The sequence below is a fragment of the Oncorhynchus kisutch genome, linkage group LG19, assembly GCF_002021735.2.
Source record: "Oncorhynchus kisutch isolate 150728-3 linkage group LG19, Okis_V2, whole genome shotgun sequence".
NCBI classification, from domain to species: Eukaryota; Metazoa; Chordata; class Actinopteri; order Salmoniformes; family Salmonidae; genus Oncorhynchus; species Oncorhynchus kisutch.
In genome coordinates, this window is record NC_034192.2 from 51,615,738 (window position 1) to 51,629,696 (window position 13,959).

A 13,959-nucleotide genomic window follows, 5' to 3' on the forward strand; every position below is an offset into this window, starting at 1 on the left:
TGGCCCCTAGAAGGAGTAGGGTGGGTTATAGCTCCACAGACTGGCCCCTAGAATGAGTAGGGTGGGTTATAGCTCCACAGACTGGCCCCTAGAATGAGTAGGGTGGGCTATAACTCCACAGACTGGCCCCTAGAATGAGTAGGGTGGGTTATAGCTCCACAGACTGCCCCCTAGAAGGAGTAGAATGGGCTAAAACTTCACAGACTGACCCCTAGAATGAGTAGGGTGGGCTATAGCTCCACAGACTAGCCCCTGGAAGGAGTAGGGTGGGCTATAGCTCCACAGACTGGCCCCTAGAAGGAGTAGGGTGGGTTATAGCTCCACAGACTGGCCCCTAGAATGAGTAGGGTGGGCTATAGCTCCACAGACTAGCCCCTAGAAGGGGTAGGGTGGCTATAGCTCCACAGACTGGCCCCTAGAAGGAGTAGGGTGGGCTATAACTCCACAGACTGGCCCCTAGAAGGAGTAGGGTGGGCTATAACTCCACAGACTGGCCCCTAGAAGGAGTAGGGTGGGCTATAGCTCCACAGACTGGCCCCTAGAAGGAGTAGAATGGGCTATAACTCCACAGACTGGCCCCTAGAATGAGTAGGGTGGTCTATAGCTCCACAGACTAACCCCTAGAATGAGTAGGGTGGGCTATAACTCCACAGACTGGCCCCTAGAATGAGTAGGGTGGGTTATAGCTCCACAGACTGGCCCCTAGAAGGAGTAGAATGGGCTAAAACTTCACAGACTGACCCCTAGAATGAGTAGGGTGGGCTATAGCTCCACAGACTAGCCCCTGGAAGGAGTAGGGTGGGTTATAGCTCCACAGACTGGCCCCTAGAAGGAGTAGGGTGGGTTATAGCTCCACAGACTGGCCCCTAGAATGAGTAGGGTGGGCTATAGCTCCACAGACTGGCCCCTAGAAGGAGTAGGGTGGGCTATAACTCCACAGACTGGCCCCTAGAAGGAGTAGAACGGGCTATAACTCCACAGACTAGCCCCTAGAAGGAGTAGAACGGGCTATAACTCCACAGACTAGCCCCTAGAAGGAGTAGAACGGGCTATAACTCCACAGACTGGCCCCTAGAATGAGTAGGGTGGGTTATAGCTCCACAGACTGGCCCCTAGAATGAGTAGGGTGGGCTATAACTCCACAGACTGGCCCCTAGAATGAGTAGGGTGGGTTATAGCTCCACAGACTGCCCCCTAGAAGGAGTAGAATGGGCTAAAACTTCACAGACTGACCCCTAGAATGAGTAGGGTGGGCTATAGCTCCACAGACTAGCCCCTGGAAGGAGTAGGGTGGGCTATAGCTCCACAGACTGGCCCCTAGAAGGAGTAGGGTGGGTTATAGCTCCACAGACTGGCCCCTAGAATGAGTAGGGTGGGCTATAGCTCCACAGACTAGCCCCTAGAAGGGGTAGGGTGGGCTATAGCTCCACAGACTGGCCCCTAGAAGGAGTAGGGTGGGCTATAACTCCACAGACTGGCCCCTAGAAGGAGTAGGGTGGGCTATAACTCCACAGACTGGCCCCTAGAAGGAGTAGGGTGGGCTATAGCTCCACAGACTGGCCCCTAGAAGGAGTAGAATGGGCTATAACTCCACAGACTAGCCCCTAGAATGAGTAGGGTGGTCTATAGCTCCACAGACTAACCCCTAGAATGAGTAGGGTGGGCTATAACTCCACAGACTGGCCCCTAGAATGAGTAGGGTGGGTTATAGCTCCACAGACTGGCCCCTAGAAGGAGTAGAATGGGCTAAAACTTCACAGACTGACCCCTAGAATGAGTAGGGTGGGCTATAGCTCCACAGACTAGCCCCTGGAAGGAGTAGGGTGGGTTATAGCTCCACAGACTGGCCCCTAGAAGGAGTAGGGTGGGTTATAGCTCCACAGACTGGCCCCTAGAATGAGTAGGGTGGGCTATAGCTCCACAGACTGGCCCCTAGAAGGAGTAGGGTGGGCTATAACTCCACAGACTGGCCCCTAGAAGGAGTAGAACGGGCTATAACTCCACAGACTAGCCCCTAGAAGGAGTAGAACGGGCTATAACTCCACAGACTAGCCCCTAGAAGGAGTAGAACGGGCTATAACTCCACAGACTGGCCCCTAGAAGGAGTAGAACGGGCTACAACTCCACATACTGGCCCCTAGAAGGAGTAGAACGAGCTATAACTCCACATACTGGCCCCTAGAAGAATTTGATACTGTCACCCCAAGTGTGTGTTCCTTGTAATTGTTCCTTGTAATTCCCCTCCCAGTCTGGTTATATCTGATCCTGTCCGACACAGGCATTGGCACACTTTCACTCTGTCTCCCTCTCTGACACACACACTTGCGCTTTCTCAAAACACACACAAGTAATCTAAACAGTGCCAGCCAAGCTCTTGCAACAGACCACACAATGCTAGCTGCAGCATCAGAGGCTTCTACCCTCTAACTGCCACCATTAACCCAGCCTTTCCCAGGGGGACGAGTAGAAAAAGCCATTGTGACCACTAACACTGTGTGTGTGTGTGTGAGTGATATGGGGGCCCCAGTGCAACATGATTTCCAGGATGATTCCCAGGACCTCCAACCTGATATATCCCACGTCCACACAGCTCTATCAGTGCGGGCAGCTTCAGGGCACTACATGTTCTTGATATGAAGACTCCAGACATAAATAAAACCAATCTGCCATGTGAAGAATTGTGTGTCTGAAAGTTTATGGAGACTACTGTGTTGGCAAATTATTATCTGTCCCCATATGTAACTCATGTACAGTAGCCTACATCTGCCTTGTGTTACAAAGTACAACCCGTCAGTATGGCAGAGTTGAGCGAGTGGTGCTACACACAATTCTATCAACCTTTGTAAACTCAGACAGTCAATGACCATGGGGGTAATCTCCATACAAGACCGTCAATGACCATGGGGGTAATCTCCATACAAGACCATCAATGACCATGGGGGTAATCTCCAAAAGTGGGAAATGTATACACAAGAATCAGTTCAAAATAGACTTTTATTAGATTTTTTTTTTTACTGCTACTAAATTCATTGTATTCCTATCTCTACTTTCCCTTCAACTAAACCAAATGCTTTGTAGCATAACACAGTGCAGAGGAATACAACAATCTAAATTCTGTAGATTCCCATGCAGACAATAGTCTACCAGCGTGTAGTTAGTTATTTGACATACCTTGGCATGGGACGTGCGTATTCTTGAGAGCAAGAGGAACATTCCTAGAATAACTTGAAGCAAAACCCCCATTGTGCAGTACACCAAAAGTCACGCCAAATGTTGGTCAATTAATTGGTGTTTTGCTTTTCTCTCCACTCAATCAATATTCCATCTGTTGTCCTTAGGTTCCATCCTATGAAATGACAGCGCTGGTGGCATTCCCATACCGTTACGCATGAACGTGAAAAATCATGAGCAAATGAGTAGGCAAACACTCCAATGATAGACTTGAAACTGTAACTTGATTAATTAATGAACAATTACACAATGTAATTAGCTACAATGTAACAACGTATAATCTATCGTCATCGATAATCATTCTTGGCAATCAAGCGCACAGATATGATGCCTCTTACAAATAGCCTAATTTGATAAATCTCAGTCGATCACTTTCAATGCAATACAATTTGGTTGCCTCTATTTTACTAAGAGTTGTGTGAACTTTGAATGATGCCCCCCATATTCTAAAGCCGGAGGTCTGGGCATGTAATCCGGTTAGGTTCGCCCATTGTTGGTCGGGAACCCATGAAACCGTCTGTGGGTGAGCGTCAGGGGTGGCGTGACTGCAGGTCCATTTATAGTCTTGAGTAGAAAATGTTCAATATTGCATCCTTGTCTTAAGGAACGTTAAAATAGGACAAATATCCCGTATTTAAGTTCCAACACGACTGTCTTGAATCACATAAGGTACGGTGCCACACGCACATTTCATGACACTGCGTAGCCAATACAGAGCCGTGTCTCTGAGAAAGAGCCTATAGATGACGTTTCGCTTAAGCAATATGTCCTCTTTTGAGAATAAGATATTGAAGTTCGTCGTGCCAAAGCAGTCCATAAAGAGAAAATGTCCTTGACAGCGTTTCTTGGTTTGTCATGATCGGTTCCTCATATCCTTTGCCCTTCAGATCACAATTAGAAGGCGCACTCCACTCGACGCACTCCGAATTCCGCGTAACCGTTGCACTGCCAACTTTTTCAAAATGACACTGACGCACCCGCGCAATGGATACAGATGAACGTCGTCCTTCAATTCATCATTCAGCCGGTCAATCATTTACCACTTCACTTTCTCAGCCACACGATAATTTTTTTTTCTAAGAACACAATTAAAGGGGTATTGTATTGCATTAAAATCCCTTTATCATTCATTCAAATCCTCCTCCAAGATCTCTCTGACAGGACACAAAACACCCCAAGCAATAACTGATCACCCCCAGTGAATTTATTTGAAAAGAATAACACATTTGCCCCAACTACTTTAAGTCACAGTTATAAAACCTCTGTCAGCAGCACAGACTACAGTGAACCCTGTCTTCCATCAGTTTGTCTTTACATTGAAAGAAGAGTCTGTCAGTGTGGTGTGTTTGGGTTATGAGGGGGCACTCATACACCAGATGGGGGATGTGGGTATGCCAGGACCTGTTATCTCCCCTGTGGTTTCAGCTAAGGGCTTGCGAAACAACATGAGGCCAGAGAGTCATTAACACACTCTGCACCCCATGTTTTTCAGCACCCCTCACTCACTCTCAAACTTGACACGACACGCAATAGTGGAATCAGTGAAAAACAAACTCAAAAATAAACATTGGATGATTTGGGTTGAGACCAGAGGAACAGTGTTTATTTATCATTGAATGAATCTATAATGACACTGGGAAGAGTTAAATGCGGTCATAAAAAAATCACTCTGAAACACAATCTGTGACTAATAAGACACTGAAACAAGGCATTATGGTAAGTGTCAGTTGGCAGTCAACATAGCAATAAATTAAATACAATATCCTCATCTCAGAGATTGAGGTTGCCCACACGGCAATAAATCAAATATTTCCCTTTTATAATTAACATTCCTAAAATTAATTTGTCAACATCAGACAAGGGTACAATTAAATAAAATTTTAGAAAGTCATAATATGACTTCATTTTCAAGTTTTTCTTGATTCCATGTCCTTTCAATAAAAAAATACATTATACAGTGCATTCAGAAAGTATTCAGACCCCTTCCCCTTTTCAACATTTTGTTATGTTACAGCCTTAATCTAAAATGGATTAAATACTTTTTTTTCAATCTACAAATAACATGCCATAATGACAAAGTGAAAACAGGTGTTTAGAAATGTTTGCAAATCTATACATTTAAAAAAGAAAGACCTTATTTATTTACACAAGTATTCAGACCCTTTGCTATGAGACTCGAAATTGAACTCAGATGCATCCTGTTTCCATTGATCATCCTTGAGATGTTTTGACAACATGGATTCCACCTGTGGTAAATTCAATTGATTAGATATGATTTGGAAAGGCACACACACCTGCCTATATAAGGTCCCACAGTTGACAGTGCATGTCAGACAAAAACAAAGCCATGAGATCGAAGGAATAGTCCGTAGAGCTCAGAGACGGAATTATGTCGAGGCACAGATCATGTTGAAGGGTACCAAAACATTTCTGCAGCATTGAAGGTCCCGGAGAAGACAGTGGCCTGCATCATTCTAAATTGGAAGAAGTTTGGGACCACCAAGACGGTTCCTAGACCTGGCCACCCGGCCAAACCGAGCAATCGGGGTAGAAGAGACTTGGTCAGGGAGGTGACCAACAACACGATGGTCAATCTGACAGAGCTCCAGAGTTCCTCTGTAGAGATGGGAGAAACTTCCAGAAGGACAACTATCTCTGCAGCACTCCACCATTCAGGCCTTTATGGTAGAGTGACCAAAAGGTACTTAAAGGACTCTCAGACCATGAGAAACAAGATTCTCTGGTCTGATGAAACCAAGACTGAACTCTTTGGCCTGAATGCTAAGTGTCACGTCTGGAGAAATCCTGGCACCATCCCTACGGTGAAGCATGGTGGTGGCAGTATCATGCTGTGGGATGTTTTTCAGCAGCAGGGACTGGGAGACTGGTCGAGATTGAGGGAAAGATGAACAGAGCAAAGTACAAAGAGATCCTTGATGAAAACCTGCTCCAGAGCACTCAGGACCTCAGACTGGGGTGAATGTTCACCTTCCAACAGGACAACGACCCTAAGCACACAGCCAAGACAACGCAGGAGTGGCCCAGCCAGAGCCCGGACATGAACTCGATCAAACATCTCTGGAGAGACCTGAAAATAGCTGTGCAGCAACACTCCCCATCCAACCTGACAGAGCTTGAGAATAACTGCAGAGAAAAATGCCAAAGGTACTTTAACAAAGTACTGGGTAAAGGGTCTGAATACTTATGTAAATGTGATATCAGTTTTTTGCTTTTTATACATTTGCAATAATTTCTAAAAACCTGTTTATACTTTGTAGTTATGGGGTATTGTGTGTAGATTGATGAGGGGGGTGAGAAATATTTAATCAATTTTAGAATAAGGCTGTAATGTAACAACATTTGGAAAAAGTCAAGGGGTCTGAATACTTTCCGAATGCATCATTGTCAGGGAAAACTCTTTATGACTGTATTTGGGATCACCATGGGCCCAGTAGCGATGTCAAGAGTTCCATGATATCATTGACTCACAGAGAGGCACAATGACTGAATTCCATTGGTTCAAGGGAAGCTGTACACAGCACCCCCTATCTGTCATGAAGGGAGTTTTACCTTTGATTTGTCTTCAGTACGCAACACTGTATTGGATCTCCAGTGTGCAAATTCACACTGTCATATGAACCCCAATCAGACTTCCTCTGAACGGGCATGGGGGAGAACAGCATGTCACTGTGAACCAATTAGCAACTGGCTAACAGGAGTCTTGGTTCCATCCAACAGAGGAAGAGATGTGTTGCTAACGACCAGGTCCTACTGCTGTTAGTCTTCTGATACCGGACCAAACCTCCACAAACATTCTCCTTCTGAAGAAACCTAGAACGTCTGGGGTCGACTTTCTACTGTGACAAAGACATGTACCCCATATGCCGTTCCAGTTCCAACCAGGCATTACATACTGTTGTTAATACACATATATATTTTTTTACTCCTCAGCTTAGTATCCGAGGTCCAAGCAAACATCAGCTGTGCACATCATCAACGTTTGCCCCAATGTTATTTTCTTGGAAAGCTAACTACTCCTATCACACTCAACCGTTCACTCCCCTTCCTGACTGACTCCATTCCTCTTCATTGGCCTTCCGCCAACTCAATCCACCTTGTTTTAAGGTGTACTCTTATTCTACGAAACTCCTACTTGTCCTCTCCACTGTTGCGAGTGATTTTGTATTTCTCCAGGAAGTCTGCATGTTTCTGTCTGAGAATCTCTGTCTGCTTCTTAAACCCGTTCACTCTGCAAATCAAAATGAAGAAATCAGGTCCAGTCTCAGGTATATCCTACAAACAAATCATATTAATACATACTCGATGCACGGTTGATACTACCGTAACTAGAACAGTGTAGTAACACATGTAATAAAGACTTATAACACGTTTGAATTCTCACACACCTTGCCCTTTCTTTGGACTCGTTGTAGATCTGTGTGATGACCCTGTCCTTTTCATCCATGAAGTTGTTATGGACTGACTCCAACTTTCTGTGTGACCGGAAGACAGAGAGACCTGTCAGACAACAGACTTGCACACAGTGGAATATCGTTGCCAGTTCAATTGGTATTTTGATTATTATTCATGTTTTATTATTCCGTACTAGTACAAATAGTCATACCAGGAAAAGTTTAATCTCTACAAACAATAAAAGTGCTTTCAAGTCATCGTGCCAAAACACAGATTACTAGATATATGACAGCACAACCTGGGTCTGAGCCAGGGGCACCTGTGCCTACAAAACAGACAGTTATTGGAGTCTACAGACCATTTAGTCTAGACTATGAATGAGTAAAAACATAGTAATAGCAGTAATAGTCAAATGTCACATTTTGGCACATTACTCAGAAATGCATTTGAGTAACAGAAGTGTGATTCCTTTCCTTGAACGTGACAGAAGTCCTGCATTTCGTATTTAATTATGTGCTGAGTGTACATACATACATACATACAGTTTTAATGTCCAAGTATCAGTTTCACTGATACTGAATGTGAGCGCTGATGCTCAGTCCCATGATGTTACCTAAAGAGAACGTGAGCGCTTATGCTCAGGCCATGATGTTACCTAAAGAGAACGTGAGCGCTGATGCTCAGTCCCATGATGTTACCTAAAGTAGAGAACGTGAGCGCTGATGCTCAGGCCCATGATGTTACCTAAAGAGAACGTGAGCGCTGATGCTCAGTCCCATGATGTTACCTAAAGAAGAGAACGTGAGCGCTGATGCTCAGGCCCATGATGTTACCTAAAGAAGAGAACGTGAGCGCTGATGCTCAGTCCCATGATGTTACCTAAAGAAGAGAACGTGAGCGCTGATGCTCAGTCCCATGATGTTACCTAAAGAAGAGAACGTGAGCGCTGATGCTCAGGCCCATGATGTTACCTAAAAGAACGTGAGCGCTGATGCCCAGGCCCATGATGTTACCTAAAGAAGAGAACGTGAGCACTGATGCTCAGGCCCATGATGTTACCTAAAGAAGAGAACGTGAGCGCTGATGCTCAGGCCCATGATGTTACCTAAAGAAGAGAACGTGAGCGCTGATGCTCAGGCCCATGATGTTACCTAAAGAAGAGAACGTGAGCGCTGATGCTCAGGCCCATGATGTTACCTAAAGAAGAGAACGTGAGCGCTGATGCTCAGGCCCATGATGAGCATACAGTAGCTAACTATTCTAAAGTTCCTCTTCCTCTTCCTCTCCCACTCCTCTGCTGTGGTCTCCTGAGGCTGAGAGTGTTTGAACTGATCCCAGTAGCGCATACTCTCCTGAGCTTCCGCCCTGAGAGAGGTAGACAGAGAGAGAGAAAAGGTGAAAAACTCTTGAGATTTGTGTATGAACTCACACAGGGCTGTTTGTGCGTGTGTCAAATAAAATATAATTCTATTGGTCACATACATATATTTAGCAGATGTTATTGTGGGTGTAGCGAAATGCATGTGTTCCTAGCTCCAACACTGCAGTAATATCTAACAATACACACAAACCTAAAAAGTAAAAGAATGGAACTAAGAAATATTAGGTCGAGCAATTTCACAGTCCAGATTATATATACAGTAAATCAAATCAAGTCAAAAGTTTGGACACACAATCTCATTCAACGTTTTTTCATTGTTTGTACTATTTTCTACATTGTAGAATAATAGTGAAGACGTAAAAACTATGAAATAACACATATGGAATCCTGTAGTAACCAGAAAAGTGTTAAACAAATCAAAATATATTTTATATTTGAAATTCTTCAAAGTAGCCACCCTTTGCCTTGATGACAGCTTTGCACACTCTTGGCATTCTCTCAACCAGCTTCATGAGGTAGTCATCTGAAATGCATTTCAATTAATAGGTGTGCCTTGTTAAAAGTTCATTTCTGGAATTTCTTTCCTTCTTAATGCATTTGAGCCAATCAGTTGTGCTGTGACAAGGTAGGGGTGGTATACAGAAGATAGCATCTGTGAATGTATTGTAATGTTTTTAAAATGGTATAAACTGCCTTAATTTTGCTGGACTTCAGGAAGAGCAGCTGCTGCCTTGGCAGGACCTAATGGGGATCCATAATAAATACAAATACAGTATATACAGCGCCGCGAAAAGGTATTTGCACCCTTTCTAATTTTCTCTACTTTTGTATATTTTTGATACTGAATGTTATCAGTTTTTCAACCAAAACCTAATTTAGATAAAGGGAACCTGAGTTTACAAATAAACAAAAGTGATACTTGTTTTATTTATTTACTTTAAAAAGTTGTGCAACACCTGATTCCCCTGTGTGAAAAAGTAATTTCCCCCACCTTCAGCTGCAATGACTCCAACCAAATACTTCCCATAGTTGTTGATCAGTCTCTAACATCGCTGTGGAGGAATATTAGCCCACTCTTGCATGCAGAACTGCTTTAACTCAATGACATATGTGGGTTTTCAAGCATGAACTGCTCGTTTCAAGTCCTGCCACAAATTCTCAATTGGGATTAGGTCTGGACTTTGAATAGGCAATTCCCAAACTTCAAATGTGTTTATTTTTTAGCCATTTTTATGTAGAACCATTGTCTTGCTGCATGACCCAGCTGTCCTTCAGTTTCAGCTCACAGACAGATGGCCTGACATTCTGGCCTGACATTCTCCTGTAGAATTCTCTGATACAGAGCAGAATGTATGGTTCCTTCTATTAAGGCAAGTCGTCCAGGTCCTGAGGCAGGAAAGCATCAAACCATCACACTACCACCAACACCATGCTTGACCATTTGTATGAGCTTCTTACTGTGGAATGCAGTGTTTGGTTTTCACCAGCCATAATGGGACACGTGTGTGTATGCATGGGTTAGTTCCTGCTTGCTTGAGTGTGTGCACATTTGTTTATGTACCTGGGGTTGTATGTGGAGGTGGGTCTGAAGGCCTGTCCCCCGGTGTAAGGGTGCCGTTGCCGCAGGTCGTACTCTCTCCTGGACACCTCCTTACTCAGCACTCTGTAGGCCTCGTTCAGCTCCACAAACTGGCCATGCAGCCCCGGGTTAGACGGGTCACTGTCTGGGTGCATCTGGTAGAGAGACAGGGGGCAGTGAGGATTAGTGATGAAAAAGCAGTAGATACCATCACACTGTTGAATGGTCCCGCTGTTTCAGTCGGTGCTAAATGGATTTGTGTACACTACATTTGAGCAGTCAGGATGAGGATTTGGACAAACCAGGGTTACTACTGTACATGCATACATACAGATAGATATAAACTTACTGTGTTACAAACTGCAGAAAACTCATGTACTGACATAATACAACACACACACACAATACAAATATGTACCGGTAAATATACTGTACATCCCAGTTAACATAGAGATCCTCACAACACCAAAACAAACAGTACAACAGTGAGCTCCAAAAGTATTGGGACAGTGACACATTTGTTGTTTTGGCTCTGTACTCCAGCACTTTGGATTTGAAATGACACATGAGTATGAGACCGTCAGCTTTAATTTGAGGGTATTTTCATCCATATCGGGTGAACCGCTTAGAAATTACAGCACTTTTTATACATAGTCCCCCCCATATTAGGGGACCAAAAGTATTGGGACAAATTCACTTATTTGTTTCTTAAAGTAATCAAAAGTTTAGTATTTGGTCCCATATTCCTAGCGCGCAATGATTACATCTCGCTTGTGACTATCATTTTGTAAGAACAGAGTGTCTCTTCTACATTAATGTGGATGTTACCATGATTACAGGCGGTCCTGAATGAATCGTGAATAATGATTAGTGAGAAAGTTAGATACACAAATATCATAACACCCCCCAAAAATGCTAACATTCCCTGTTATTTTAATGGTGAGAGGTTAGCATGTCTTGGAGGTATGATATTTGTGTGTCTAACTTTCTCACTCATCATTACTCATGATTCATTCAGGATAATCATGGTAGCAACCACATTAATATAGTGTTTAGAAACATATTCTATTCCTATTTACAATAAAAGTGACTCCAAAATGACAATACATTATTTACCATTAATTTCGATTGGGCACAAAATGATCTGAAACACAACCAAAACAAACAGCAATAGCATCCAACAAGTTTGTAGAGTCACAAACTTGATGTAATCATGTGCTTGGAATATGGGACCAAATACTAAATTTGACAACTTTAAAAGACATAAGTGAATTTGTCCCAATATTTTTGGGCCCCTAAAATGGGGTTACTATGTACAATACATGCTGTAATTTCTAAAAGGTTCAACCAATATGGATGAAAATGCACATTAACCTCATAGTCACTGTATCATTTTAAATTCAAAGTGTTGGACTACAGTGCCAAAACAAAACATGTCACTGTCCCAATACTTTTGGAGCTCCCTGTATATTTATTCATGAAAACAGTGGGAATGTGATGTTGGAAGATAGAAAAATACTGTGGAAGAGTGCACTCGTGTGGTCGGTGAGAGAAGCTGCAATTCCTTATAAACCATAATTGCATGCAACAATAAACCCTAAATATGTGCTGCTTAAATCATGTGCCTTTTATGAATTTACTAAGTATTTAAAGCTTTTAGTTGATAGGTTAGGAGATTGTCGTACCTTTTTTGATTTATCGAAAAATGCATTCTTGATTTGCTCCAGTGTGGCATCAGGTTTTACACCAAGAAGGTCGTAGTGGTTAAATGCCGCTCTGCAATGAGACACAATGAATGCTAATTATACAGGATAACAACACACAGTACTGGGACCACATACAGTACAGTATTGGGACCTTGGACTCAACAATGCCTAACAGACCACAATCATCAGCATACTAGTGTAAGACAAGTGACACTAGACAAGTGTCAAATGCACACAAGCACACTACCATGCACATTGTATAGCTGTGCACAAAGGTAAATACTGTCGAAGGAGAGAGCATACCTGTGCACAGAGCTCTGAAAGAGCAGGCGCAGTCCGCTCTTGCAGCACCATAGACAGCTCTGACAAAGACGCAACTGGGCCTCCAACTGCATGGTGGGAAGTATTGTTGCCTATAGAGTTTACAAAACAAATTACCTACGGAGGAGAAAAGACATAGGACAATATCAGTAGTGGCAAGTATAAAAAATATATATAGGGATGAGTTATCAATCACATGCCTATTACATCAAAGACAGTTACAAATACTTTCCCCATATAATGTGATAATAGGGTGCCGTTGTCACATATACCGTTCAGTCAGTAGGATGTCATTGAAAAGATAGTGGTCAGCAACAGGACAAAGAGGAGAGTCCACTCAGTCACTGCAACACAACAAGAGCAAAGAGGGCATCATATATTTTGCAGGCTTTGAGCATAGTCAACATAGCCAGTCTTTTTTTTACTTGATAAATATAGTCAACATAGCCAGTCTTTTTTTTACTTGATAAATATTGTCAACATAGCTAGTCTTTTTTTTTACTTGATAAATATAGTCAACATAGCTAGTCCCTTGAATCTTTCCACTGAGATTGACGCTGGCCAATTTAAAATTTGTAGAGTTTGAAGATACTGTAGTCACAGCATGAATACAACAACAGTTCAGTCATTATCTACAGTAATTCACAGCAAGTTACACGTTGTCCTGTCCCTTGCAAATCAACTAACTAGTTACTCAATTGATTATGTTTTGAACATTTGTTAGCTGTCCTGGTTAGTTAACGTTAGCTAGTGTGGAGAAGCATTAAACAAACTTGATAGTATCTGTAGCTATACACTTGTGGACATAACTGGCGACCCAGTTAACTTACTTTATGCATATATATTTAGTTATTATCGGTCGAAATTGTACAGTCAAACACACAGTGTACTCTAGTTAGCATGGCTAGCTAGCTAACTAGGTAGAATTTAGCCAGTAGTAGCTGACGTTAGCTAGCTAAATCAACTAAAGAGACTGTTGACCTATGATTTCATGTGGCAAAAACACACTAGTATTTTAACAAAAGACAGAATCAAGGGTAAAGAAGCACAGACGTACCAAAAAACGACATTTTCTTCGTTTCATAACCAAAAAAAATAATGGGAACGGGTTGTTACATAAGTGTCTTTTACAGAGTGCAGTGCTGCTGTCTGCAACATTGTTGTCTGGGTAGGGTAGTTTTCAGTAGGGGACGCTGTAGGAAAAATGTTTTACAACGGAAAACACATGTGTTCCTATTTGACAAATTCAGGACGATAGTGCCCAGTTTCATTCCCTTTCTAAACGTTTTTTCCATACTGAGCACGACCATAAACGTTTTTTATTTTGA

At 42.8% G+C, this 13,959-nt stretch overlaps 1 protein-coding gene across 3 annotated transcripts in view; it reads right to left on the minus strand.

Moving 5' to 3' along the window:
• The window catches only part of LOC109864979 (dnaJ homolog subfamily C member 4), a 33,367-nt gene that overhangs the window by 18,580 nt on the left and 828 nt on the right, over positions 1-13,959 (minus strand). Inside the window, exons 1-8 of one of the 3 annotated variants that reach the window (XM_031797417.1) lie at positions 13,689-13,802; positions 12,904-12,975; positions 12,614-12,748; positions 12,290-12,380; positions 10,587-10,759; positions 8,842-9,009; positions 7,638-7,724; positions 4,804-7,480 (exon numbers count right to left, since the gene is read on the minus strand). In XM_031797417.1, coding sequence (XP_031653277.1) covers positions 7,381-7,480; positions 7,638-7,724; positions 8,842-9,009; positions 10,587-10,759; positions 12,290-12,380; positions 12,614-12,705 — 711 coding nt within the window. In that variant the 5' untranslated portion in view covers positions 12,706-12,748; positions 12,904-12,975; positions 13,689-13,802 and the 3' untranslated portion in view covers positions 4,804-7,380. Of the gene's footprint in view, positions 1-3,171; positions 7,481-7,637; positions 10,760-12,289; positions 12,381-12,613; positions 12,749-12,903; positions 12,976-13,688; positions 13,803-13,959 lie in introns of those variants that run through there. The other 2 variants (XM_031797418.1, XM_020509229.2) reach the window with 2 other exon arrangements.